This window comes from Aspergillus clavatus, genomic scaffold (genome assembly GCF_000002715.2).
Source record: "Aspergillus clavatus NRRL 1 1099423829804 genomic scaffold, whole genome shotgun sequence".
NCBI classification, from domain to species: Eukaryota; Fungi; Ascomycota; class Eurotiomycetes; order Eurotiales; family Aspergillaceae; genus Aspergillus; species Aspergillus clavatus.
In genome coordinates this window covers 733,469-757,177 of record NW_001517095.1, presented here as the reverse complement: position 1 = coordinate 757,177, position 23,709 = coordinate 733,469, and the positions used below count along the sequence as shown (strand labels likewise).

General features: G+C 48.7%; 6 protein-coding genes across 6 annotated transcripts, besides 7 other annotated features; 2 read left to right on the top strand and 4 right to left on the bottom strand.

Annotated features, from left to right (window-relative positions):
- Window positions 1-443: 443 nt before the first annotated feature.
- Window positions 444-474: a microsatellite.
- Window positions 475-873: 399 nt separating this feature from the next.
- Window positions 874-904: a microsatellite.
- Window positions 875-904: a microsatellite.
- Window positions 905-2,127: 1,223 nt separating this feature from the next.
- Window positions 2,128-4,189, bottom strand: ACLA_097850 (ATP-dependent RNA helicase SUB2; the record flags this gene model as incomplete). Its single annotated transcript, XM_001270269.1, has 5 exons — window positions 2,128-2,173; window positions 2,232-2,489; window positions 2,553-2,913; window positions 2,970-3,380; window positions 3,940-4,189. The coding sequence occupies 5 exons, from the start codon at window positions 4,187-4,189 to the stop codon at window positions 2,128-2,130; spliced, it is 1,326 nt and encodes a 441-aa protein (XP_001270270.1).
- A 2,543-nt stretch (window positions 4,190-6,732) lies between these two features.
- ACLA_097840 (uncharacterized protein) lies at window positions 6,733-7,403 on the bottom strand (the record flags this gene model as incomplete). The annotated part of the gene is made up of 2 exons (XM_001270268.1): window positions 6,733-6,963; window positions 7,128-7,403. 2 exons carry the CDS (start codon window positions 7,401-7,403, stop codon window positions 6,733-6,735), a joined length of 507 nt encoding a protein of 168 aa, XP_001270269.1.
- A 1,621-nt stretch (window positions 7,404-9,024) lies between these two features.
- ACLA_097830 (WW domain binding protein 11) lies at window positions 9,025-9,900 on the top strand (the record flags this gene model as incomplete). The annotated part of the gene is made up of 1 exon (XM_001270267.1): window positions 9,025-9,900. The coding sequence occupies one exon, from the start codon at window positions 9,025-9,027 to the stop codon at window positions 9,898-9,900; it is 876 nt and encodes a 291-aa protein (XP_001270268.1).
- Window positions 9,901-10,753: 853 nt separating this feature from the next.
- nimA (serine/threonine protein kinase nimA) lies at window positions 10,754-12,974 on the bottom strand (the record flags this gene model as incomplete). Its single annotated transcript, XM_001270266.1, has 3 exons — window positions 10,754-12,745; window positions 12,802-12,854; window positions 12,923-12,974. The coding sequence occupies 3 exons, from the start codon at window positions 12,972-12,974 to the stop codon at window positions 10,754-10,756; spliced, it is 2,097 nt and encodes a 698-aa protein (XP_001270267.1).
- A 683-nt stretch (window positions 12,975-13,657) lies between these two features.
- Window positions 13,658-15,732, top strand: ACLA_097810 (ankyrin repeat and BTB/POZ domain protein; the record flags this gene model as incomplete). The annotated part of the gene is made up of 3 exons (XM_001270265.1): window positions 13,658-13,891; window positions 13,987-14,072; window positions 14,166-15,732. 3 exons carry the CDS (start codon window positions 13,658-13,660, stop codon window positions 15,730-15,732), a joined length of 1,887 nt encoding a protein of 628 aa, XP_001270266.1.
- A 4,505-nt stretch (window positions 15,733-20,237) lies between these two features.
- Window positions 20,238-20,263: a microsatellite.
- A 1,534-nt stretch (window positions 20,264-21,797) lies between these two features.
- Window positions 21,798-21,821: a microsatellite.
- Window positions 21,822-22,398: 577 nt separating this feature from the next.
- Window positions 22,399-22,447: a microsatellite.
- Window positions 22,404-22,447: a microsatellite.
- A 257-nt stretch (window positions 22,448-22,704) lies between these two features.
- ACLA_097800 (uncharacterized protein) lies at window positions 22,705-22,986 on the bottom strand (the record flags this gene model as incomplete). Its single annotated transcript, XM_001270264.1, has 2 exons — window positions 22,705-22,811; window positions 22,875-22,986. The coding sequence occupies 2 exons, from the start codon at window positions 22,984-22,986 to the stop codon at window positions 22,705-22,707; spliced, it is 219 nt and encodes a 72-aa protein (XP_001270265.1).
- Between the last annotated feature and the right edge of the window lie 723 nt (window positions 22,987-23,709).

Genomic DNA, 23,709 nt, shown 5'->3' with positions numbered 1-23,709 from the left:
TGTTGATAGTCCGTGTCTCCAACGTCATCATGGCTTGATCTGGAGCATTTCATGAGTTAGTATTTACTCCGAGTCTCCGTAGTATTATCAGATTATCCACCCCTCAAGGCGCGAGATGTGAGTTGGATTTTTGACTGACTGAAGATCTTGCTCGTTGCTGGCAAGCTGTAACAGCGGTAGCATACTCGATACTCCTCACTCCATGTTGTAGTCCCGTACCGTGAAGTACGAACGGTCCATCGAGAGACTATCTAAGCAATAAATTCTGCTGTTGGCTAGTCTAGTCTGCACTGCAGTGCACTTGCTCTTTCACTCAACGCCATGCGGTGCTGCCAATTTGTTGAGATCTGGAGAGTGGATAGTTCTACAGTACTACAGTGCTCCAGACCTTGAACCTGGGTTGAGGAAATGGCATGATGGAGTCCAAGCAGGCAAGGAAAGGGAAAAAAAAAAACCTAAAAAAAAAAAAAAAAACCTCCGAGCGCCCGTTTTCTAGGTTTGACAGCATATTACTGTATGTGTGATGTACTCCGTAGTCGGTACAGATGTGCCAGGCATTGGGAGTTTGAAAGAAAACTGTTTTTCTGTGTGTTGGCTTGGCTTGAGCAATCAAGCTCTGCACGGTGTAGTCCAAGGACATCGAGATGCGTTTCTACTATGTACGTACGAGGTACAATGCCCGAGGTACCAACCACAACCATCCCATTACAATGCACTCTCGTACTACTGGTACCTATGTACCTATGTACAGCAGCAAACAAACAAAAACCAGGAATGGCTCCCACAGAACGATATAAAAAAAAACATCTATAAACGTGGCACCAGATATCCGGCAGCTTCCGTCCAGCCAGCTCAACTGACAACTATCTAACACTACCTACCTACCTACCTACCTACCTACCTAAGCAAAAAAAAAAAAAAAGGTACCATCAAGTAACACCGAGTCGCAGACTCACAGCACAACTAGGTAAAGAAGCCCAGCCAACAACCAACCCAGAATACCTAGGTGCCTATCTAACTAGTCCGAGGTGGTACTTGGAACTTGGTAGAATTGGACGGGGTCGACCCCAGACCTTCAAAATCCCCATCAAAACCATACCAGGTTTCTAGTCTAGATAGTATACACAACCTAGTGTCCTAGGTAGCACCTATGACTATGACTCTTGATACTCCGTAGTCTATGAGTTATGAGACCATGCGCTCCAAAAACTGAAAGCCAGGAACGAGAGAAAAACCCCCCCCCATCCACAGTATCTAGTATCTACACATCAGTCATTCCGCAACTTCTGAGTTCTCACTTGCACTACCTACTATCTTAGCTCGTTCTTATGCCCTGTTTTTTTCGGGTTGTTGTTGGCTCTCGGGGTCCTATCATCCACTTTTCTTCTCCGTCTGCCAAGGCCTTGTTCATCACAGACGCTGATTTGGAGGCTCGTTGAGCCTGTTTTGCTTCTCGCTTTTTTTTTTCTCGTTCATTTCTCCCGAGCTTGTGTTTGGATGACAAAAGGTACCGACGTACCGCCGTACTCTCGATTCTCTGGGATCTGTCGGACATTAGATCCAACTAGAAGGACGGAGGGAGGGTTGCCCCCTTTTTTGTGCATGAACAACGAATATCGCTCGGATATTGGGGGCCGTAGTCTGTAGTCCGTAGATACTTGTCGCCTAGTGTGTTACTAACGGAGTTGAGGACTCTTCCATTCTGGTTTTATATCCAGGTAATGGGAAGATGGAAATCAGCCGTTGATTGAACCATAGGAAACTGGTCTATCGGTGTGCAGAACTGCAGAACTGCAGTCGACTCAGTCGTCAAAGACAAATGACAGCGATCGACGTGAATTAAACAAGCTTATTTTAGATTTGAATACACTGCAGGGGGCACCAATGGGAGCCTCTTCTCAAGAATCTGCAAATTGAGCCTATGACCGAATACATTTTTCTTGCCGCATCATTGTCTCAGATCCTGCCCCAGTTTTCCACTAGTGCCATAAGAAGAGACGACCGACGGCGCACATAATCACAACCGAACCGTCACGCCAAAGAGAAACAGAAATAAAAGCTGCAATAGAAGTAACAGAATTTGCCCACGTACAAAACATGTTAGCTGCCAAATGACACATCTACCAATCATGCCATGTAAGTGCTGGAGTCAACACCGCCTTCAGGGTATTCACTAGTCGGCCGTTAGCATTCACCTCTCCCCGAGCAACCATCTAACAGGAAATACGTACGGAAGGGCAACTTCGAATCGCTTCTCAATCTCCTTAAGAACCTTCTCATCATCCTCGTTGCTGACAAAGGAGATGGAAAGACCCTTGGTACCAAAACGACCAGCACGACCAACACGGTGCAGATACGAATCGGCATCCGCCGGCAAATCGTAGTTGATAGCAAGGTTGATACGCTCGATATCAATACCACGGCCGAAAACGTCAGTGGCAACGCAAATACGCTTGTTGAATTCCTTGAACTCTTTGTACCGTTTGATACTGAATAGACGAGACATTAGTTGCAATTTCTGGGCAATTTCTTCGTAATACAGAATGACTCACCGCTCCTCTTGGCTGACACCAGAGTGCACCGCAATGCTAGGGAAATTGCACTCGCGCAACAGCTTGTCCAGCTCATTCGCACGGAGTGTGCTCTTGACGAAGATGATGACCTGGTTGAACTCAAGACTATCCAAGAGCTCATTCAGTTTGCGGTTCTTCTCCGATTCGCTGAGCTTGATGTAGTATTGTTGCAGGCCGTGAAGCGTAAGCTTGGTGTCGTCATCGACGTAGACTTCCAGAGGATTCCTCATGAACTTCTTGCAAATAGGACGGATCTCCTGCGACAAAGTGGCGCTGAACATCATAACCTGCTTATCAGCGGGGGTGGCGCGGAAAATCTCCTGGACATCACGGCGCATGTCTGGACCAAGCCGTTAGCAATGCATTCTGGCCCTAGGTAATATTCAAATGACTAACCAATCTGATCAAGCATCTTATCACACTCATCCAGCACGAATGCCTTGACGTTGCGGAGAGAGAGCTTCTTGTCACGAACCAACGCGTTGAGACGACCGGGCGTGCCGACGACGATGTTGGGGTATGACTCTTTGTTCGACAAGACTTCGACATCCTTCTGGATCGGGGTACCACCGTAGAAAACAGCGGTCTTGACGTCAGGCAGATATTTGCTGAATCTGGCGTATTCGTTCTTAATCTGGTAAGCCAACTCGCGAGTGTGGCACATGACGAGGACCGAGCATTCTCCAGGTACGGGCTCGAGTTGATGAAGAGTGGTCAGGACGAAAACAGCAGTCTTTCCAAGACCAGACTTGGCCTGACAGAGAACATCAACGTTCAGAATGGCGGTGGGGATACAAACTTGCTGGACTGTAAAAAAAGGCGAGAACGGCATGTTAGATTTGTGTTCGACCCATGAGAGCTTGAAAACGAGAAAAAGCAATCCGCGTCGCAATGTCCGTCCATTTCCCGAGTCATCCGGCATGAAGGCCTACTGTGTATATGGAACTTTTCGTTCATATGGACAAGGGCTGAAAATCGAAGCACAAGCCGGCGGTGCAATCGTATCTTTATCATGGGCGTTCTGTACTCGGCACAGAAGACGCCTACAGCCCAATCAAAGGCGGCAAGCCCCGTATCCCCAGAACAGAACACTGTATCTGAACCTCAGAGTGCAACGAGCGGCAATACACTGAGAGTATTCTGCAAGCATGAACTCGCAGTGAAAGGCGACCAAAACCGCATCACGACTCATCTTCAATCCAGCGATATTGGCTCGGAATCTCGCATAGAAATCATATGACGCCGCCTGCAGGCTCGAACGTAATAGGTGGCCAGAAGCGACATTGTATGCCCTCGCGGAGATGGACGGACGTTGGAACATGGAGCAATGGAGGAAGACTTGTGGGAAGAATGTGATTTAACTAACCCTCCGATGGATGTTCGAAACCGCAATCGGTGATGGCACGTAGAAGTTCTCCCTTGAGCAGAAAGTCGCGGAAACCGGTCGAGTGGATACCGACATAACTTCCCTTCTTATCGGGACGGCCGCCAGAGACTGTCAAGTCGCCCTTCTTATCCTGGGCCCCATTCGCAGCGGGGGCAGCGGTGGTGGCTGCTGCGTCAGTGGTCTGAAGCTCCTCGTCGGAGTAGTCAATGAGGTCCTCCTCGTGAGACATGTTGATGTAGTGTGTCGAGTAAAAAGTGGTACCGATGAAGAGAGGTGTCTGTCGCAGCGCGTTTCTCCCAGGGCAGTCGAGCCTTGGAACCTGTTATGGAAGCGTGGATGGGGAAGACAGTGGAGAAAGTGAGAGTTTCAATATAAATCAAGAGTAGACGCTCCTTTGGTTGATGATCAAAAATAGATTGACCGGGAGACGATGTACTAGAGTGGAGGAAGGCGATGGAGAAGAACAAGAGAAGATCGCAAGTCGCGAGGGATGAGACGAAGAGTTCAGGAAGCCTAAAATCACGTGCCAAGGCACCTTAGTCACCATCCGCTGGACAGTAGCCGTTTACGGCTAGTCTAATGATTAGCCCCAGCTGCTCTGGAGCTTCTTAGCGGCTCGTCTTTGGGTGAACAATGAAGATCTATCAACTATTTTCCACCATCGTCTATCAGAAGTATATTCGGTGCCATTTGCCAGCACAGTGAAAATGGCAAAAGGGAAGGATAAGAAGGGTTCTTTAGGTGGAGTCAATAGCCACCTGCGAGCCCGATTGGCGTTCCTTCACAATGCTGCAAACCTACTACAATCGGCGGCGACATCCAGCCAAGCAGGTGATCAGCAAGCCATTGAAGGAAAAAACGATCTAGCGATAAGTTCGACGGATGATGCACCAGGCATGGTAGAGCCCAGCGCTACAACACAACAAGAGTCATCATTTACTACACATCCGCCGAAGGGCACGGGTCGCCTTGCGCAACTTTCCCGAGTTTATGTATCACATCTGCGGGGGGTATCCTTGAAATCCCAGCTTCGGCTTCCAGTCCAAGTGAAACGCTCATTCTGCAAGCGCTGCGAGACACTTCTGATTGATACCGTCAACTGTACGCAGGAGATTCGGAATGAAAGTCGTGGTCGCAGAAAGCCTTGGGCAGATGTACTGGTCATCCGTTGCAGTACATGTGGAACTGAAAAGCGTTTTCCTCAAACAGAGAGGCGGAGCAAGAAGCTTGCGGAACGCCGGAAGGAAAAATCACAAGAGGGGAAAGCAGATAACAAGACACTGCCTCGATGATACATCGGTCCTGACAATCGAGGTTACTTGGAGCTGATACCTTCTGCTGTGTCTCTAAGTATGCTCGTTCATAAGCAGAAATAGCGGTGAGATATCCGCCGTTTGGCTCCATGCTGAGCATCCCTCTACTCCGCTGCATAGTTTGGAACCAGCTTCGCTACTTTCTATACCACCTATTGATCGATAATCATTCATTTTGGTATCGTGCTCGACAAAGAAGTGTCGTATGCAATCTCGGAATGTCTCTAACACTATGGCATATACGCTATCACCGAGTTCAGCGCACTGCAGAAAAATGCAGATGCGATCAAGGCCTCAAATAGGCTGCGTGCCTCCCACCACGGACGCGGACTGGAGATTCTTACAATGGTCTTTGGCGGCAAAGTTTAGGAAGCCCATTTGCAAAGGCATGAAATCCGTTTAAGATCTTCTCAATTCCAGCACTGCCAGACATCAATGTATCATTGAAGACCATTCTGGCGGGGTTTAATCTTACGGCACGAATATGGCATGCCCATATCAGAAGGATTTCCAGGAGAACAGGTCAAAAGAGCAGGCTCAATTGACCATCGTCATTCGTTGTATCTGAACTTAACGGTGCCGCAAGACGCAGCGGACACGAAGACGAGCAACGTGGAAATGGCTATATGATGCGAGTATCACTTGATGGGAGAAATATAGGAATATTGTAGTTGCAGAGTCGATGGAATGTGAACTAAAACAGTTATTTTCATGGTGGGAATAAATGGGTCGTAGTTCTCATTAAATAATAGGTTCCTAAGACTCTTATCCAACATGATGAAGACCAAATAAGATAACAAAGAATAGTCCTCGAGGTATATATCGAGAACCTCGGCGCTTTCGACTATGCTTGACCCATCGGTTCCCAATGAATCCGACGCCAAATGTCCAAATGCCAAATATAGCCGTGAGGCACAAACCCGAGTCTTTCAAAACATCCATGCAAGGCACCCGAGACGCTTGAACAAAGGATAAACATGCTGTGTGTGGTTGAAGAAAGCGTTAAAGCAAGGGGCTTGGTAAAATTGCAAGTGAAAAGTGCAGGTCGAGAGCTGCAGCAAAAGAGACAATCGTCATGAGACAAGAGTCCGTCAGGACAGGTTGGTGGTATACAGCGTATCTTCGTTTCCCATCGTCCGTTCCATTTTGTCCATTCTCTGGGTTCGCTTTCGCCCAATTTTGCAATATCACCTCGTGGTATTGGTGTCTAAATGATCTTTTCCCCCTTTTCTTCTTCTTCATCATCTTCTTTTCGGCAGATAAGTGATATGGGATCATTGACGGAACAATCAAGGAGATGATTCATGATACGGCAAATGGGCATGCGAAAGCCTCCAGGGCGATAGAAGTTTCTTTCGTCAATTTCGTAAAGTTCGTGATTCAATAGTGTGAGAGTTTGTAGACGCTCAAAATCATGCGAATGTGCGGGTGAGAGGGTAAGCGATAGTATATAGGGTGGTCAATGTCTCCTCCGGGCAGCTTGGTCAAGTCGTTGATCGAGACTTTCGATCCTGCCGCGATAGGCTTTCACGATTTCTCTAATGTGTCCAATTTTGGCGAGTTCATTCTCCAAGTCGTCAATCGAGGCGAGAATCGAACGGGTCCGGGCAATCTCAGCATCGGCGTTACAGATGACGTTTCCTGCACGGTCATAGCTGTTCTGAATCGAAAGCTGCATTTGTTCTTCCAGCTAGAAGATATCAGTACACAGGTTCTGATAACCAAAATGTGTTGCGATGGTGATATAGATAAAGTAATCGGGGCTTTCTGCAGGTTTGATATGGAAGTTGGGGGATCGTGAACATGGTAACAGGTGGCAGGCGAATAAAATAGACGAGGACACAGCATACGTACATAATCAATACGGTTTCGAATCTGTGCCTGCAGCCCATCTAGCTGATGTGAGAGTGCACGAAGACTCATCGGATCCAGAAGCAATCGACCGTGACTGCTGGCCGCACTGGCGGCTCGCGAACTCGAGTTGCTGGTTCGTCCGGTTCCTCTGCCCCTGGAAACGCCATTGCCGGCATGGCCATTCTGGAGCGCAATCTGTTGTTGTTGTCGGAGGATTTGGATCTCGGAGGAGGTGAGGCCAAGCGAGGTGTCGGGAATCGAGGCTGATACGGACATTTGGTCCCGGCAGAGACATGCTCTAACCGCGACAGAGGTCTATGAAGCGCCGATCGATCTTGAAACGTGGAGACAGAGTGGACTCAGTATCATGATGGTGACCGCAGGCAAGCGAAGGAAACTAGATCCGGCGTGAAGGGGCCAACGAGGACGGATGCAGAAGAGCAGGAAGAAGAGAGAGGAATAAGCGCGAGGCGCGCAGTCAAAGTCGCGGATATCACCAGACGGCTAAACGAGAATAATAAATAAGTTCAACTCAAGAATTTGAAATATCCTCCTAAATGCAAGAAACTCGGAATGTCAGGGCGTCATTGAGCACCGAGGAGGGAGGGGAGAACGAAGGACGGAGAGAGCGATCAACGGCGGCCAGGATCAGGCCCGTTTGGGGAAGCAGATAATTAGTCGGCGGCAGAACTGTGACCGGAGAAGGAGAAGCAACCGCGGCAGGCTTCCTTATGAGCCCGTCGATGTTACACTGGCGAGGGGAGAAGTCTCGATCTGATCTGATTCTGAGGAGATTGATGAAGGAGCTGAGCAGCCTTGCACAGACTGAGCCTGAGTGACCTGGGATGGGTTCAAGGATGCCTCGGGAGGGGAAATGCTAGGAGACAGATGGGGATGGAGTATATATCCGGGGTAGGCAAGCAACCTCAGGAACGGATTGATTCTCTTATGTCTGGGGAATGAATGTCCATGCGCTATAAGAAAAGTAGATATGAAAAAGGGATTTGTTGCTGCTGGTGGAATCCTCTGAAGGACGGGATTCTGTAGGATGAACTTGAAGGGATGGTATCGTCGGTATATATATTATTTTACACCTACAATAATAACCTCCGCGCAATCTAACCTTCATGATCCAAATGTCACTGCACTGGCAATTCAGATCAACTGATGATGGGATAGAAAACAGTCTACCAGAAGCACTTAGAACCCGAAGTCCTGTCTACCGACATCCTCCCTCCTCTCCCAGACGTCACTTTGTGGTTCTTTTCCGCGCCGCACTTCGTTCTCACTTCAACCTCCCTCTTCCCATCTCTCAACTTCCACCATTCCTATTGCTGTGCGTGGAACTTACCATTCGATAATTATTTGTGGAGATCAATCCAAAGAGTTCGAAGAAGGATCTTGAGTTAGCGCATCTGGCGCGTCATATTCTCGGCTTAGTCGCCATTACCATTGCTCCATTGCCCTGTCGTGATCGTCTTCCCCCACGTCCAGACTTACTCGAACCGCTGCCCAATCCGTGAGGCTCAAGCCCTATATTTGATACTTCGAGTTACTATTGGGCTGGGGAATTAGCGCTTGGTAGGTCCGACCCGGAAAAAAACGAAATCCAGCTCCTGGTATTGATGCGGCTCGCTTTCCTAGCAGCCTGTGAGCTCCATTTGATCTCCAAATCGCTGGTCTAGCCTGCTGCAAAACTTTACGTCCGGATGTTGTCCTACCCAACCACATTGCGCTGCCCATCTACTCCAATCATGAGTGTTTTTGCCAAAGACTGACTGGGATTTTTCTTCGTCTACAGTAAAGGCGGTCCAAGATTCACGAACACGAGGCGCACGCCTGCCCTTCGCATTCCACAACCACGAGAGCCGGGAGCAAGTAACGGAATAAGAACAGCATGCCAAAAGACAAAGAACGCTCAGTGAACCCTGCGGCGGCGCAGCGGAAACTGGAGAAGCAAAAGAACCTCAAAAAGGCAAAGGCGGAGGCGCTCGCGCGTCGCAACGAGAAGCTCGCGCGGCGCAATCCAGAGCGCATCCAGAGACAGATCGACGAGATCAAAGCAGTGGAGGAATCAGGACAAAAGCTACGGCCACGCGATCAACAACTTCTGGAAGCTCTCGAGCGTGATCTGCGCGCTGTGCAGAAGGCAAGGGAGGCGCTCGGTGATAAGGCACCTACTTTCGGACGTTCGGAGTCCAGCCGCGGCCCGCATGGCGGTCACAGAGAACACGGGGACGGAGTATTAGGCAAGAGGAGACGAGACGACTACAGGCAGTTGGAGCGAGAGAGTGATAGTAGTGAGACTGACGAGGAGGTGCGCCGGATACCGATGCCGCGGGATACACCCCCGCCCATCCCTAGACAATTCCAGCGGAGAAGAGGCCCAGGTACAGAAATGGAGCGTGATGGAACACGAGGGCCGCATCCTCTCCCTTCGAGACCACCTGTTGTGGAAGCCAAGACCGTCTACGAGGCGAAGCCGGAAATTAGAGACTTGCGGCAAGAAGCTATCAGCAAGTTTGTTCCGGCGGCCGTCAGAGTCAAGCAGGAGTCCATCAGGGGCCGAGGCAAGCTACTGGAGCCGGAAGAGATGGATAGGCTTGAGAAGGCCGGTTACAATGCCGGCCCTACTGAGAAGCGCGAATTTGATTCAAGTGACTCCGCCGCCGGGGCAATGGAAATTGATCAAAGTTTGTTAGATGAGGAGGAGCGATTCAATCGCGAATTGAGGACTGTACAAATTGAGGAGGTCGAAGACGAGGAGGCGTGAATTTATTTTACTCCAGCAACCGCGACGAAACTGGTGCACATGGCCACAATATTGCCCTAGATGAATGAGATGAATTCAAAACGCAGGCATCAAATTTTCGACTCAGCAGATTGTGATTGGGGGTTGATAAGTCGCTAAGAAGAACTTGAGAATAGATCTCATAGATTCTAGGTACTGAGAATCTCTCAAGAAAGGAACCATAAAAATTGTATGTACACACAAACATCCCACTCCTGAATACGCCGGTTTTCCAAGAAGCCACCGAACTAACGCCATCTGAAACAAGGACACTGAACTGAGAGTGAGAAGGGAAGAAGCTGTACAAGAAACGAGAGTAAGCGAGTCTTGGTAACTCTGAAATAGAAAGTTGCCACTCGCGGGAACGAATATCTATCGGTCAAAATTGTGAGTTTTGTTGTCTTTGCAAAAAAAGGGAGAGCAACAAGGAAATAGGAGTACAGTGTCCCAGAGCAAGATCAGATGAGCACCCAACATGAGAAGATTAGAAAAGGGCATCACGGCATTAGAGACAAAGGAAAAAGGGTAGTTGTGTTGTAGTGAAAGCGATGCTCAACAAGGGGTGCGCCAGGTAATGCATCAATGCCTCATGCATCGCATGGACGGTCTCGCTTCTTCGACACCGGGCCGAACTCCAAAAAATGACTTAATATTAGGATTCGTTGAAAAGAAAAAAGAGCAGACGGGGTGCATGACCAAAGGGCGAGATGCCACCAAGACGACCCAGTCTGCTGCTCTCGGATTGTAGAAGAGATTGTCGCATATCTTCTAGTGATTGATTCGATAGTGCCGGACACTTGAATTAGTTGCAGTAAGGTCGAGCATGTATCATGCTCTAACGAAAGTTTCGGATGATTTTCCTGCCTCGGGCCAGGAATGGACTAGGCATCTCATCCCTCTCTGGATCCCAGATGGCTGGTGGTTCACGATCTGAAGATCTGAGATTGGTAGAGCATCCCGCTCGGGAATCACTTGCGCATCGCTTGACCTCGTCCATGGGCCGTCCACCAGCTCTTGCTTGAGCGAGTTCCACCAATGTACGGCCGCCCATATTGCGCTGCATGACGGCTTTGAACATCTCCTCACCCCCACCGTTCGCCTTCGAGGGGAGTTGTTTCACAGCACTTTTCCGAGTTGGGGACCCGGCATCAGCAGCAAGATTTGCTGACGATGGTATTTTGGACAAACGTCGATGAGGTGATCTGGACTTTGGCTCACGGCCTTCGGACGCGCCACCTGACATTTGGGGCAATCTCGAAGAATTGGAAGGGAAAAGAGGCGGTTGGGAACTTAATTTCTGCATGAAGGCCGTGGTATTTTGACGGAGCAGAGGACGAACCGGTGCCTTGAATGGGTCAGGCTTGACCTTTGGGCGGGTAGGCGACGGAAGATCAGGAGTGTCGTCTTCATCATCCGAGTACGCCAATGTGGGCTCCCACTTTGCTCTTTGTTTATCGCCCTCAGCGAATATATTCTTACTCACAGCTGAAGTACGCCGTGGGGATAATGAGAGGGATGCAATTGAGATTGGTGACGGCTCGGCCATCTGCACATCAACCGGCGACTCAACCACCGTCTTCGACCGAGTAAACGGCGTTCGAGCTTCCTTCTTCGGCGGCTTATTCGTGTTGGCTGTAGGTGACTCAATAGACAATTGGCTGATATCGGTACTTGAGGGAATGTCGGTGTCATCTCCAGTGTTGATCGAGGACTGAGAACTGCTTGTTCGGAAACTAGCTTCTTCCCTCAGATTATTATTTCGCTTTTGCTTTTCGACTTCAATATTGACCCTCTCTTGAACCTCAAATTCAAATCGTTTGCGAAGTCGGTCCAACTCGTTTTGTACCTGCCGATCAATCTCCAGTCTTGCCTTGACTTCCCACTCGCGGCGCACCGTGTTTTCGATTTCGGACTTCATTTGCATTTTTTCCTTCTCCAGTTTCGCAAAAGCGTGCTCCATCTCTTTGACCTTCTGCACTGCAGCTTCTTCACGCCTCCGAAGGGTCTTACCGACGTCGATTACTTCTTTCTCCTTGCGCATCAAGCGGATGACCGGCAGATTTATCAGAGCAGCCGTGTCAGGACGGTGGTCAGGATTCACACGCAAGCAACTGGCAATGACATTCTTCAACTCGGGGGAGTAGAAGTCTGGCAATGGGCCAAACTTCCCTTCCCGGATTTTTTGAACCAGTTGAATATGCGTCTTAGCGTTGAAGGGGGGCTCTCTCTGGCACAGCTCATACATGATACAACCGACAGCCCAAATATCAGATCGCAGAGTATATTTTTCCGCCGCGCAGATCTCTGGTGACATGTAGAAGGGAGTGCCGACATAGGTCGATGCAAAGTCGTGCGAGTGCATAAGCTTGGATAGGCCAAAGTCGCCGAGTTTGACTGTATTGTCGCTTCCAAGGAAGATGTTCTCAGGTTTCAAGTCACGATGCAGAATGGTCATCTGGGCCTGCTTTCCTTTGAGACCAGAAGCTTTTGGGGCCGGTCCGAGTATGTTTGATCCCACATCTACCGGATCCGCTCCGTAATGGCACCGGTAGAGTGCCGTCACCAGCTGCGATAGAATTCGCCAAACAAATTCCTCTTCCGCGTACTTGTTTGTCTTTTTCAAGTTCTTGATCACCATGCTCAAGTCGCCTCCGCCGCAATATTCCATGTACAGATACAAATCTTGGCTGGCCTTGAGATGCTCGCGATGATAGTAGGCGACGATGTTCGGGTGTCGGAGGGAGCTCAGGATGTTGAATTCAGCGGTAAGCTGTTCGCGCTCTTTTTGGGACATCTTGATGTAGTTGATCTCTTTGCGACATAGTATCTATAGAATACTTGTTAGTCTCTCTGACATCTCGCAAACATGTTTGGGATTCTTACGAAGCCATCAGTCTTCCGTCTGACTTTACGAATCACACCGAACGAGCCGCACCCTGTAGAGGCATTGTCAGTACCACAAGTTCAAAAACCAATGAGTAGACGTAACCAGGAAGAGCAATACCAATTTTCTCCAGCACCTCATACTTGTCTGCCTCAGCCAATGCAATTGCCATGGTGGCATTCAAGTGGTTTGAACCACTAAGGAAGGATCGAGAGTCGGGAAGATCAGAAGACAGAAGGAATCGAAAGTGATATGATGAATCAATGCATGAATCAGTTATTTTTGTATGAAATGACCCTGCTGAGTTAGTAAGATGACAGATGCTAGTTTGACAGAAGTGATGATGCAGAAAAGTAAGGATATGGAGAAGTAAGTATGCAATGGGGGTTTTAGATGTTTGGATGCAGACCTGTTGCTAAGCAACGAAGCAAACTATGGAGTTATTCTTCGTCTGGCAGGCGGTGAGCCTCAGGCGGTAGAGTCAGGCTTACATCATTGTATGCATGGGATAGACCCTCCTTTTTTCTCCTTGAACGAGCTACTTTCTATGTATTCCTGGTTATATCTTTAAAGCTATAGACTTTGAGAATTCCCTTATTGCACTTTAAATATTTTTATGCCATCACATATTATTGTCAAACTGGGAACGCAAGGACATTTCATGGTTGTAGAACTTTAATGAACTCATCCATATAAGATCTTCCCTTCTGTCATTTTGTGGCAAAATTAAGCTCCACGTGATTAGCCTTTATCGATAAGCTGATGCCATTATTGTGAATGGATTCCCAATTCCACATTGCAGCTTCGAACCTTTGGTTATTTTAATACGGCAAGGCAATATAATACGGCTGCATAATGGCTGAGAGGACTATTTTACGCAAAGATCAGCTAGAAATTTCTTTACACAATGAGAAGAAACTGATCCAGGAAGGGACAATCAAGGATGATAACCCTTTGGACCTCAGTGAGCCATTTCGGGAACTCTGTGAAGCCTGTCGCAAGGGGGATTTGAAAATATGTCAAGAGAAGATCACTGAAGGAGTCAATGTTAACGCTCGAGACCCCTATGACTATACTCCCTTGATCCTGGTAAGTAATTCTCCCCTTGGGATGAACCTGGAATCCGATATTTATCCCTATACAAGCACTAGTAGCTTGAGAATCATTAACCAGATGCGCATTAGGCTAGTTTATGTGGACACTATGAAGTTGCTCGACTTCTGTTGGAGTCTGGTGCTTTGTGTGAACGAGACACCTTTCAAGGCGAAAGGTATGACTCCTTACAGTCCCGAGTATGCTCCGTCAAAAGGGATGGTGTCTCCAGTTGCATCATAGCATGACTAATCGTCGATATTCTTCAAAGATGTCTATACAACGCTTTGAATGACCGCATACGGAATCTACTTCTTGAGTATGAGTATTCCAAATCTACCGATCCCCTCCAGCCTCTCGCCGCCCATATAGCGTCGCTCCTCACTCGCGACCAGCCCGGGACGTCTGACATTGTTGTGCTCGCGGGTGACGAATCTCTTTATCTGCACAAGTTTATACTCGCTGCGCGATCTCCATACTTTCAGAAGAAATTGAAGGCCGATATCGCAACTACAGAATGGGCATTACCGAGTGCGATCCCGCCGCAAGCGTTCGGTACAGCGATCAAATATCTCTATCTTGGAGAAGCGCCTCGCGATCTCAGAAGCGGACCGGGAACAGGCTTCACCGAATCTGAGGTCTTTGTGGGCATTGATAAGATCGCCAGCCATCTGGAGATTCAGAGCCTTCTGGATAGTATCATTGACAGCGGAGACAGGCGATTAGCCAGGCAGCGGAGAACTATAGAGCTCTCAAGAGGCCGTGATCAACTTGAAGGATGGTTCCGAGAAAATGTTCTTGGTAATAAAATAGAAGTTGAACCAACCAAAGCAAAAGACGTCAAATGGGATCGTCACAATGATATCTTCGCAGATGTCTTACTCCAAGCGGATGAGCTTCCTGAAGAAGAAGAGACTGGCGAGAGCCCGCCCCATGACCTTCGAAAGCAGCAAACAGGGAAATCAGTTCTCTTCCCTTGCCATCGAGCGATGCTACTTCGATCCGAGTTCTTCCAGGCCATGTTCTCGTCTGCCTTTCGAGAGGCGCACTTGAAGGAACACCTGAACGTCGTTCCTGTGGACTGCTCACCCGATGTTTTAGAGATCGTGTTGACATTCTTGTATACCGAACGCGCTGATTTCCCGCTCGATATCGCAGTCGATGTTCTTTTTGCCGCGGACATGTTGTTTATCGAGAAATTGAAAGCGAAGGCCGCAGTGGTGATCAGCACCCTCGGCAGTGGCGACATGTCACAGGCAGAAGCTGCAAGGACTCGGGGCACCAAGGAAGAAGACGAGATCGATATTTATTCTATTATTCGAGCTGCGTGGTTAACTCGAGTTCAGCGGCTGGAGGAATTCGCTGCACGCTATCTTGCATACAGACTAGAAGCACACATCGATTCACCCGAATTCGCAGAACTCATTCAAGAGTCGGCAGCTCGCATCAAAGCAAGACAAGAAACGGACTCCATTGAACTACTGGACGACATCCGTTTTTATTTAGGCGAGCGTTTCAGGTTGCGATTCGAGGATGCCGGCTTGGAAGAGATGATGGATGAGGAACAAGAACCACAACCTGCTGATAGTGAGGCTATTGAAGAGGACCTGAAAGATATCACTGACAAGTTCGATGCCATCAACTTTCAGGGGCCAACCGGGGTCGCTGTCAGGGAAGAAGATGCTGCGCATCAACGATTCCGTGAGACGGATCCGGTCGTCATCCGCACACTAGATGGTGAAATCGTCCGTGATGAATTTGCCAAAGACGCGATCAACTACGAGATTCTGATGGAGAAACTGGACAGCCTTCTAGAAAAACTGAATCTGGAAGCGTAAAAAACTCCGGTATGTTTATGAATTGCATTTGAAACATGATGAATAAACGACCATTCTACGAAGAATATATATACATATAAGCCATATACATACATATACAGAGGTTGATAGATCTTGAATATTTACGTGTCATCTGTGGCCAACTTCCTTCAGCATCAATGCTATTTATACTCCTGTTGATGTTCTATCGATTTTTGACAACACAGCGAAGGGGTACAATACCACGAAGAATTGAGTAGAGACTGAGATGACTTGCCACGATCACACTACAGCATCAGCCAGGCCTTCACAGGGGAAGCTGCCACGGGACTTGATCAGCCATATCTCTGGCTTTGGCAGCGTTCGGCAACGTATGAGTATACGAAGACCGTCCAGGCTCGGGGTTCCCTCGCGGCCTTTTGGAAAAAAGGGGAGGGAAAGCCAACAGTCCAGAATTCCAAGCGCTGAAGTCAGTTTACCTGACTCGAGCATCACGAGACGGTGTTGGCCACGGGCTTAGCTTCCAATCACTCATCCAACATCCAATTCTAAGACGGCCCTGACAACCCCATCCGCTTGCCAAAGGATACTGTCTTTCCAAGCAGGAAGACACACAGACAGCATCCGAGATATGACCAGTAACGGCCGACGAGAAGTGGCTTCCATACCACCGTTACAATGATGGAACTAGGGAACCGTACGTCGTACCATTCAAACACAACTCTATTTTCCTTTGGGAGGCGACCCGAGCCGCAAAGGTGAGACGGGGACGGACACCTAGGTCGTCTGTGCGGCTACTACCTGTGCAGGCTGTGCTCCATGCGCGTGAATATCCGTAAGAAGACCATATGAGAACGGAACACTTACCAAACGGCAGTGCCTCATATTTCCCTTGCGGGACAAAAACATGTGCTCGAGAACGATAAGGCGAGTGCTGAAGGAGGGTGTGACAAGAATCGAGACCATGCATGAGCGCTGGTGCCCATCCGCATCCATGATACAGAGTACATTGCGTATCATTCTATGTTCCAGCTTCTGACCAGCTTCTGAACATCGTGGGCGAACAGACCTCGAATGATCACCCCATCTTGATTCCTTTGTCTCCTACTGGTTTTCAGGTTTCCGGCGATGAGCGAGACACGGAAACCTACCGAGTGGGACCATGGTGGATAACGGCTCCGATCATGATGTTGGGATGTCACGACTCATGACGCTTTTTCGAAATCGTGATTGTCTTCCTGGGTCGTATGGCTAGCTTTGTGTGTCTTGATGGTTAATACAGGGAATGATCCAACTTCAAGGCCAGCTAACCCGCCCATATCAGGCAGCGAACAGAGGTACCCGCCAGCGGTTCGGTGAAGGACCGGCAGGCAAGTAAGACCAAAATAGGCCAGACATACATCTCTATTACCTCTCGTGTACAGAGCAAATGCATCAATGAGAAGCCAGCATGATGATCGACCTGGTTTCATTGGACGTCTCCTACTCTCTCTCTAACTCTCAGGGATACTCCCTGATCGTCTGGTCGTCTGGTCGCCAGGTCGTTCGGACATATCCGTGGCGGATCGACAACGAAATGAAGTCTGCATGGGCCTAAAGCCGTGCCTTTTTTTAAGAGGCCGTTCGGGGTTTTTTGTTCTCCTGTCTTGCATGCCAATCAGGAGGGATGGATGCGAGCGATTTGCGGCGAGATTTGTTGGCTCGGCTGGTCGCTCGTCTAACTGGCCACCGCAACTTCGCCTGCCGGAAGTCAAAACTGCCATTTTGCTAACTACATCGCTGTTCTGATTCGATCGTGCTCTTCTCCGGCTTACACCCTCTTAAATTTTGAACTCTCACACCGAGTGCTTCAGGCCTGATCGACACGCCGGTCGCCTTGATCGGGCGTGCGGGGAGGGTGGGTTGATTGGTGTGATATTTTACAAGTGCAGCATGCATTCGCATCATTCCCTGTGTTGACTATTTTTTTGAAAGACCGTCTCTACTAACCCTCCAGCTTGATTGATGCAATGAGTTGGAGCATTGACTTCTTTCCCGGGTGTGTGTCTGTGTGTGGTGACTACCAGAGCCCACGGACTGGGCACTTACGGTGTCCTCAAGTTGGATGTCAACAACGAATTACTAATTCACTATCTACAAGCCAACCGTTGACGCCCATAATATCAAGTAGTATGACTATGATCATTGTAGACTAACCCTTCCATGTAGCCTTCTACAGTCCATTCTCCTTTGGCGTCTAGCTCCAGCCAAGGCTGATCATTCTCCGATCTGCCACGGGGCCGCCAGGCAAATCCTGAGCCACCCACGAGGGAGACAGGAGTATTATTGACAGGGGTCAATCGGATATTTCCAATTATCAATCATCAGTCAGCATCTCAACAATCAGTATCGTTTGAGGATTGCCAGCAGGTGGCGGCTGTTGGGCCACAGGCCCTTTCCCCCTCACAGACTCACAGGCTCACAGCCACACAGCTCACTTGGCTTTGCAGATGGAGGCGGGTATGATCTGTGTGCTTTGACTGTCGAGCAAGCAGTCAGCTAGTGACTAAAGTACTATCTAGTTAGCGCTGGCTAGAGACTACGGAGGATGAGGTAAGAGGCCTACCAGCTCAACCCAGAAAACACCGGTGGTATGGCACCGTGACGTTGTTCGTGAGCAGGTGATGTGTGTGGTATGCGGGTGGATAGTGGGAAGAGCGCTCCGTACTGGTGGATTTTACTGATTAGAACCGGCGATGGCTTTGGAGTCGAGATTGCTTTCCCTTTCATTTTGCAGGGGGTTGCTGACCCTGATTGAAGCACGGAAGTCTATGTACGGAGTATGCTACGAGAAGTGGTAAGAGGATGATTGCACATATTCGGTGTAGCTACTCCGTACTCCGTACACAATCGACATATCTCTCACCCGTGTACCACATAGATAGCCCTCCATAGTCCATAGTCTCCATACAAGTGCCCCAGACAGTCGACTTTCCCTGAACCCACCTGTACTCTGTAGATCCCTCAGCATCTGGCACTCTGGGAGTCGATAAGCGAGGAGCAGCACGAGCGGAGTGGGCGCAACTGAGGCCGAATCGCAGCGCCATCATCCTCATGAATGGACTCGTCGATTGCAAATCCCCTTCCTGCATGCCATGTCATGCAGACGCACACCCGCCCTGTGCATCGCCCTATGAGTCACAAGTTACAAACTCCTGCTCTGTAGGAATTTGCAGCCGACACTCCTCGCACCCCCCCCATTGTCGGTGTATCATATTCATTTGCTCCAAGGCACGGACTTTGCTGCAGCTGGTCGTTGGGATTGAAATAGTTTCTATGTAGCACCAGCCTGCGAGTCTTTTTGACATGTGGACAGCAGACAGAAGACAGGAACAGGTCATGCAGTATCCGGCCGTAACCGCCATGCTTGTGCTGGTGAGCCTGTCGAAGCAATCAATGATTTCCATACCAGCGTTGGAAAATTGGTTTAATTTTCTCTCCCTGATATCCCCGATATATCCGTACTCCGCACAGACTACTACGAAGCTTCTTCCATGCTCGAATTATGGAAAGGGGCGCTCATCTTGCTTGCAAGTACGGAGTACGCAAAAGACCAAACGCTATATATAGCTTCATAGCTCGATCACCGAGTAAGGCCGCGATAGTACCCTGTCTATCAGTTCGTCGTTATCTGACTTGAGATCCTTCCAGCGAATTCCTCCGCCGAACAAGGGTCAATTCCTGCCAAACAAACTCACCGCAACCAAGCAATGGAGCACGCGATAGACTAAACAGGATCCATTCGTAGTCCCTGTACGGAGTACTCACGGAGTAGTTAGCCCTCCAGGGCATAAACCTCCACAGGCACAATCCCAGCAAAAAAAAAAACCAAATTAATAAATACGCATTTGGGCTGTGGCAGTTAGCACCTCTCAGCGTTAAGTGTTAACCGACCACCTGAAACAGTCTTCATGCGCTCCCGTCACATCCCGCAATTTCCCCCGCGCCAGCCTTCATGCAACTGCAAGAGTCATGATTTGATCCCCTTCTCCTCATCTAACTATCTATCTCATAGCCTATGCCCATCTGTCTTGCACATACTAGAGACAATGGAAGAACTAGGAGCCTAGATAGACTCAGGCCCGGGATTCATCATCCAGAACGGAATGGTGCACGCGGAATCAGTGAAGAGGAAACAAACCCGGGTTGATCTGAGGGGCCGGTTGTTGGGCCCGCAGGGCTGTTAATCTCCGGCTGCTCCTGCAAGGATATATACTCTAGATGGACATACTTGAATTTGATCTCTCATGTTGCAAGTATGCTAGCATGTGATGTGTGGAGGGTTTGGAGGTGGCCCTTGTGGCTCTGCATGCATGGAGATATATGCATACATGCATAGAATAGATTATTGGAGAAAGCAACGTCATAGGAAGGGTGTTTTTGCTAGCATCTGTTCTACGGAGGATGATGAAATGATAGACGCTGATAAAAGCGCAAGATAGGCAGCGTGCATTTCCTGCTTGGGAATCTGCATGATATACCTGTGATATAGCCATATAGCCATATAGCCATAGGGCACAGTCGTCGAGTAGTCGAGAAAGACGATGGCGACCTCCCAGGGTGATGTCACAAACGACTAATAACTAAACCCAGCCCAAACCGGACGGAGATAAGACGATCAATTGAAGTGGGAAGTTGGATGAAGAAGAGAGCTCAGTTCCACATGGAATTGACTTGGGGCTAACTGAAACATTCCAATCTCCCACTTTCTTAGCTTGCACTTGACCAGTAGATATTTTGAAATTTAGACACTATCTACGATGATTCCGCAGGCACAAGACTCGAATGCAAGTACCGACTGTCGATCCCTCGCCAACAGCCAGCTATTTCAATACCCATTACCCAATAATACGCGTTTTTTACCAGTACAAAACTTGCTTCCGGAGAAGTTTCTCGGCGTTCCACAGAACATCACTAGGCCTCTTCCGGACTAGCTCCAAAATGCCACGCTGGAGATCTGCTGGCCTTGCAGGATGCACACTAGACCTGTTTGGGAAGTCGATACGATCGGGGTCTGATTGTTGTGCTCAGACGATAGGAAAAAAAAACAAAAAAAGGAAAGACACTAAAAACAGAGTAGGATGAATGGTGATTCCTTTCAGGTCATATTAAACTTCGAACGATCATGCAGGATATTACTGAACACGGCGAGATAAGTGGAGGATATTCCAGGAAAGCAGCAAAATGTACAGAGTAAGTGGGTAGGGTAGGACCAATTTCTACCCAAAGGCAGTAGTTTAGCGCAGTCCCAAGGATAAACCAAGTATGTATGGCTTCTGTAATCTATGTAATCTATGCAATAATACGGAGATGGAGCCATCTCCGTCCCAAAGATGGTAACATCCGTGCCCTAACTTACAGCTAGTTCGCAAAAGGCAAGTGATCTGAGAGGCGTTACCACATGGTATTATACCTTAGAACGGTAAGATGGAAAAGCCCAGGGAGCTATGACCAGGAACTGTTCCCGAGCCTGCTCACTGATCAGCAGGAGCTTGCTTACTGTGTCGTAGAAAGTGCAAGGAAAAGTCTAGATAGCCGACAGGTTGACGAACTTCTCGAATAATCTCACACTTCACAGAGTATGGCTGATTGGAAGGATTCAGGATCCAGCAGTCAGCAATCAAATCCTTCCCCCTGCAAACACACTCCCATGGCTTTTCCAGGACAGAAATTCAGCTCCGACAGAACAAAAACGAAAAAGGAAAAATATCCTGGTTCAATTATCGTTGGAGGAATCCCTGACCTGACGTGTACTGCCGGCTTCTTCGCAAGTAGGTACAGAATAGTACTTTTCCCATTCGTCTGTTGATCGTCCGCGAGCAACGACACAAAGAGGCGACAAGAGCATAATCCTGATTCCTTGACTCAAGAGGAGAGTAACGGTTTCATCTAGACCATATTTCATCATGACTTGCGTACTCCGTAGTGCCATGCCCGTAGGGTGGCTAGAAAGTCAGAGATAAGACACAGCACCCAATCATCTCAGTATCTCTTGCACTAGGGGGATCAAGGGACCCATCACCCAGCTCTACGGAGTAAGCTCCCACTCCCAGTCTCCCAGTCTCCCAGTCCCAGCCCCAGGGGCCCAGTGCACCCCGGGTCCGGTGATTCACGATCTGCCCTTAGTCTGACAACGATTTGGAGAAGTGCAGGCCCAGAGCGGGGAGGGTTACCTACGAAGTACTTACATGATGATTATCAATCGAATCGAAAGGTCTCCGGGTCTCCAGTCCAGTCCCAGAGTGAGATTCCCAATCCCAGAAGATAGGAAGTACTCCGTAGCCCGTACTCCGTACAGAGTAGATAGTTCTGTACTCTGTACCGTGTACCTGATCCTCACGCCCGGCCGATGCCATCCGGGAGAAAACCGGATCGAGCTCGATTCGCACCCAGCCGCCACGGGGTCCAGAAAAAGTGGATCTATTCCAAAATTTCCATGTCTTATGCACCAAGTGAGAAGAGAGCAGAGACAGATGACGATTAATGATTTGATGGGCCATATTCGCGCGCCTTCGTAGCTTTATTGGATGATCGCTTACAAGGATGAGCGTAGGATTTAATATATCGTCGTCCGCGGTGTATGCAAGCGTAGCCGCAAATAGTACTTTGCTCCGTGGTTAATCACCTTCTTCCAGCTGCCAGGGATCCTTTGTTTTTTTTTTTTTTTCTTTTTTCTTTTTCTTTTTCTTTTTTTTTTCCGGAACTCTTGGTCTTCCAATGCTGGTTGGCCATGAGGCCGGACTATGCTATGTGGGTTATATGACTCGCGAGTTAACCTTATTTGTTACCAATTTGTGCCTTGGGCCTCTTCCCCCTTGGTGGTTGACTAGTTGTCTTCCAGGTGCTAATTTTAATTGCCGCCGAGAGGATGACGATGAGACATAAATTAAGTCAGACACACCACATTCGGGGTTGTTGTTGGTGTTGTTTGGCCGTCTCTGGAATATGATCCTATCAACCCTTGCGGCTATTCTGCTCGCGTCCGAGTTCGTAGAAGAAGCAATGAGCCATCAAGTGACCAGCAGGAGGGTAGATCAGACTCAGCTGGTACTTGGTACTACCTAGTGGTCTATGCCGGTAGATTTTCCATGTATAAATGATCGGCCGGAAGAATAAAAACAAACTTATACCGGCGTTGCAAGTGTGATACACGTTATTTCTGCTCCGTATGGAAACTTGGTATGAAAAATGAAGGTCAATCCAGCCTCCTGTTTGACACCTCAGTCTTGCTGCCATGTCTGAGTCTTTCCACAACAAAGCTACCGAGATCAAATAATCTCATTCTGTGTTCTCACCAAGACCAATCTGCGATCGATGTTCCACATGCGTTCTTAGTACTTCTCCTTTTGGACAGCATGGATGATCATATGGTGAGTGATTGCTTTCTGCTCATGCTACATAGCCTGTATTGGTAATGGTATTACACAGTAGAAAATAACAGGATTGACCAGGATTGTCAGGAGGATGCGCCATGATAAGCCTTGCATCGGCTTTGGTGCCAAAGTCGGGAAGGCCCGAGCGACACCTGCAAGCGCAGCCGATGTCTGCCACGTGAAATGACCAGGGTCCAGACCCAAGGGCGGCCACCATGCTCCACAGCCACCTGTAAGCCTGAAGGAGTCTAGTTACCCTTGACGCCCGCTCCAGCAGTTCTCGCCTAAAAACTTGGAGGCTAAAAGGGGGTTGTACAAGATGGAAAGTTGTGCTTGTGACCAGCTGAGTACGGATACCAAAATTACCAAACGTACGTATTATTAAGTATCTTGGCGGATTCGTGTGTCTGAGAGGAGGTACTTAAAATTAGAGGGGGACGGAAACCGAGGTCCGGGTCTGCATGAGTGCATGGCATGCTGGCCCTGGCCCAATCAGCTATATTTGGTGACATTTTGATCTTCCCTGGCGATCTGGCGAATCCTGGCGGGCTGGCACGTCGTACAGCAAGAGGCGGCTATCTGACAC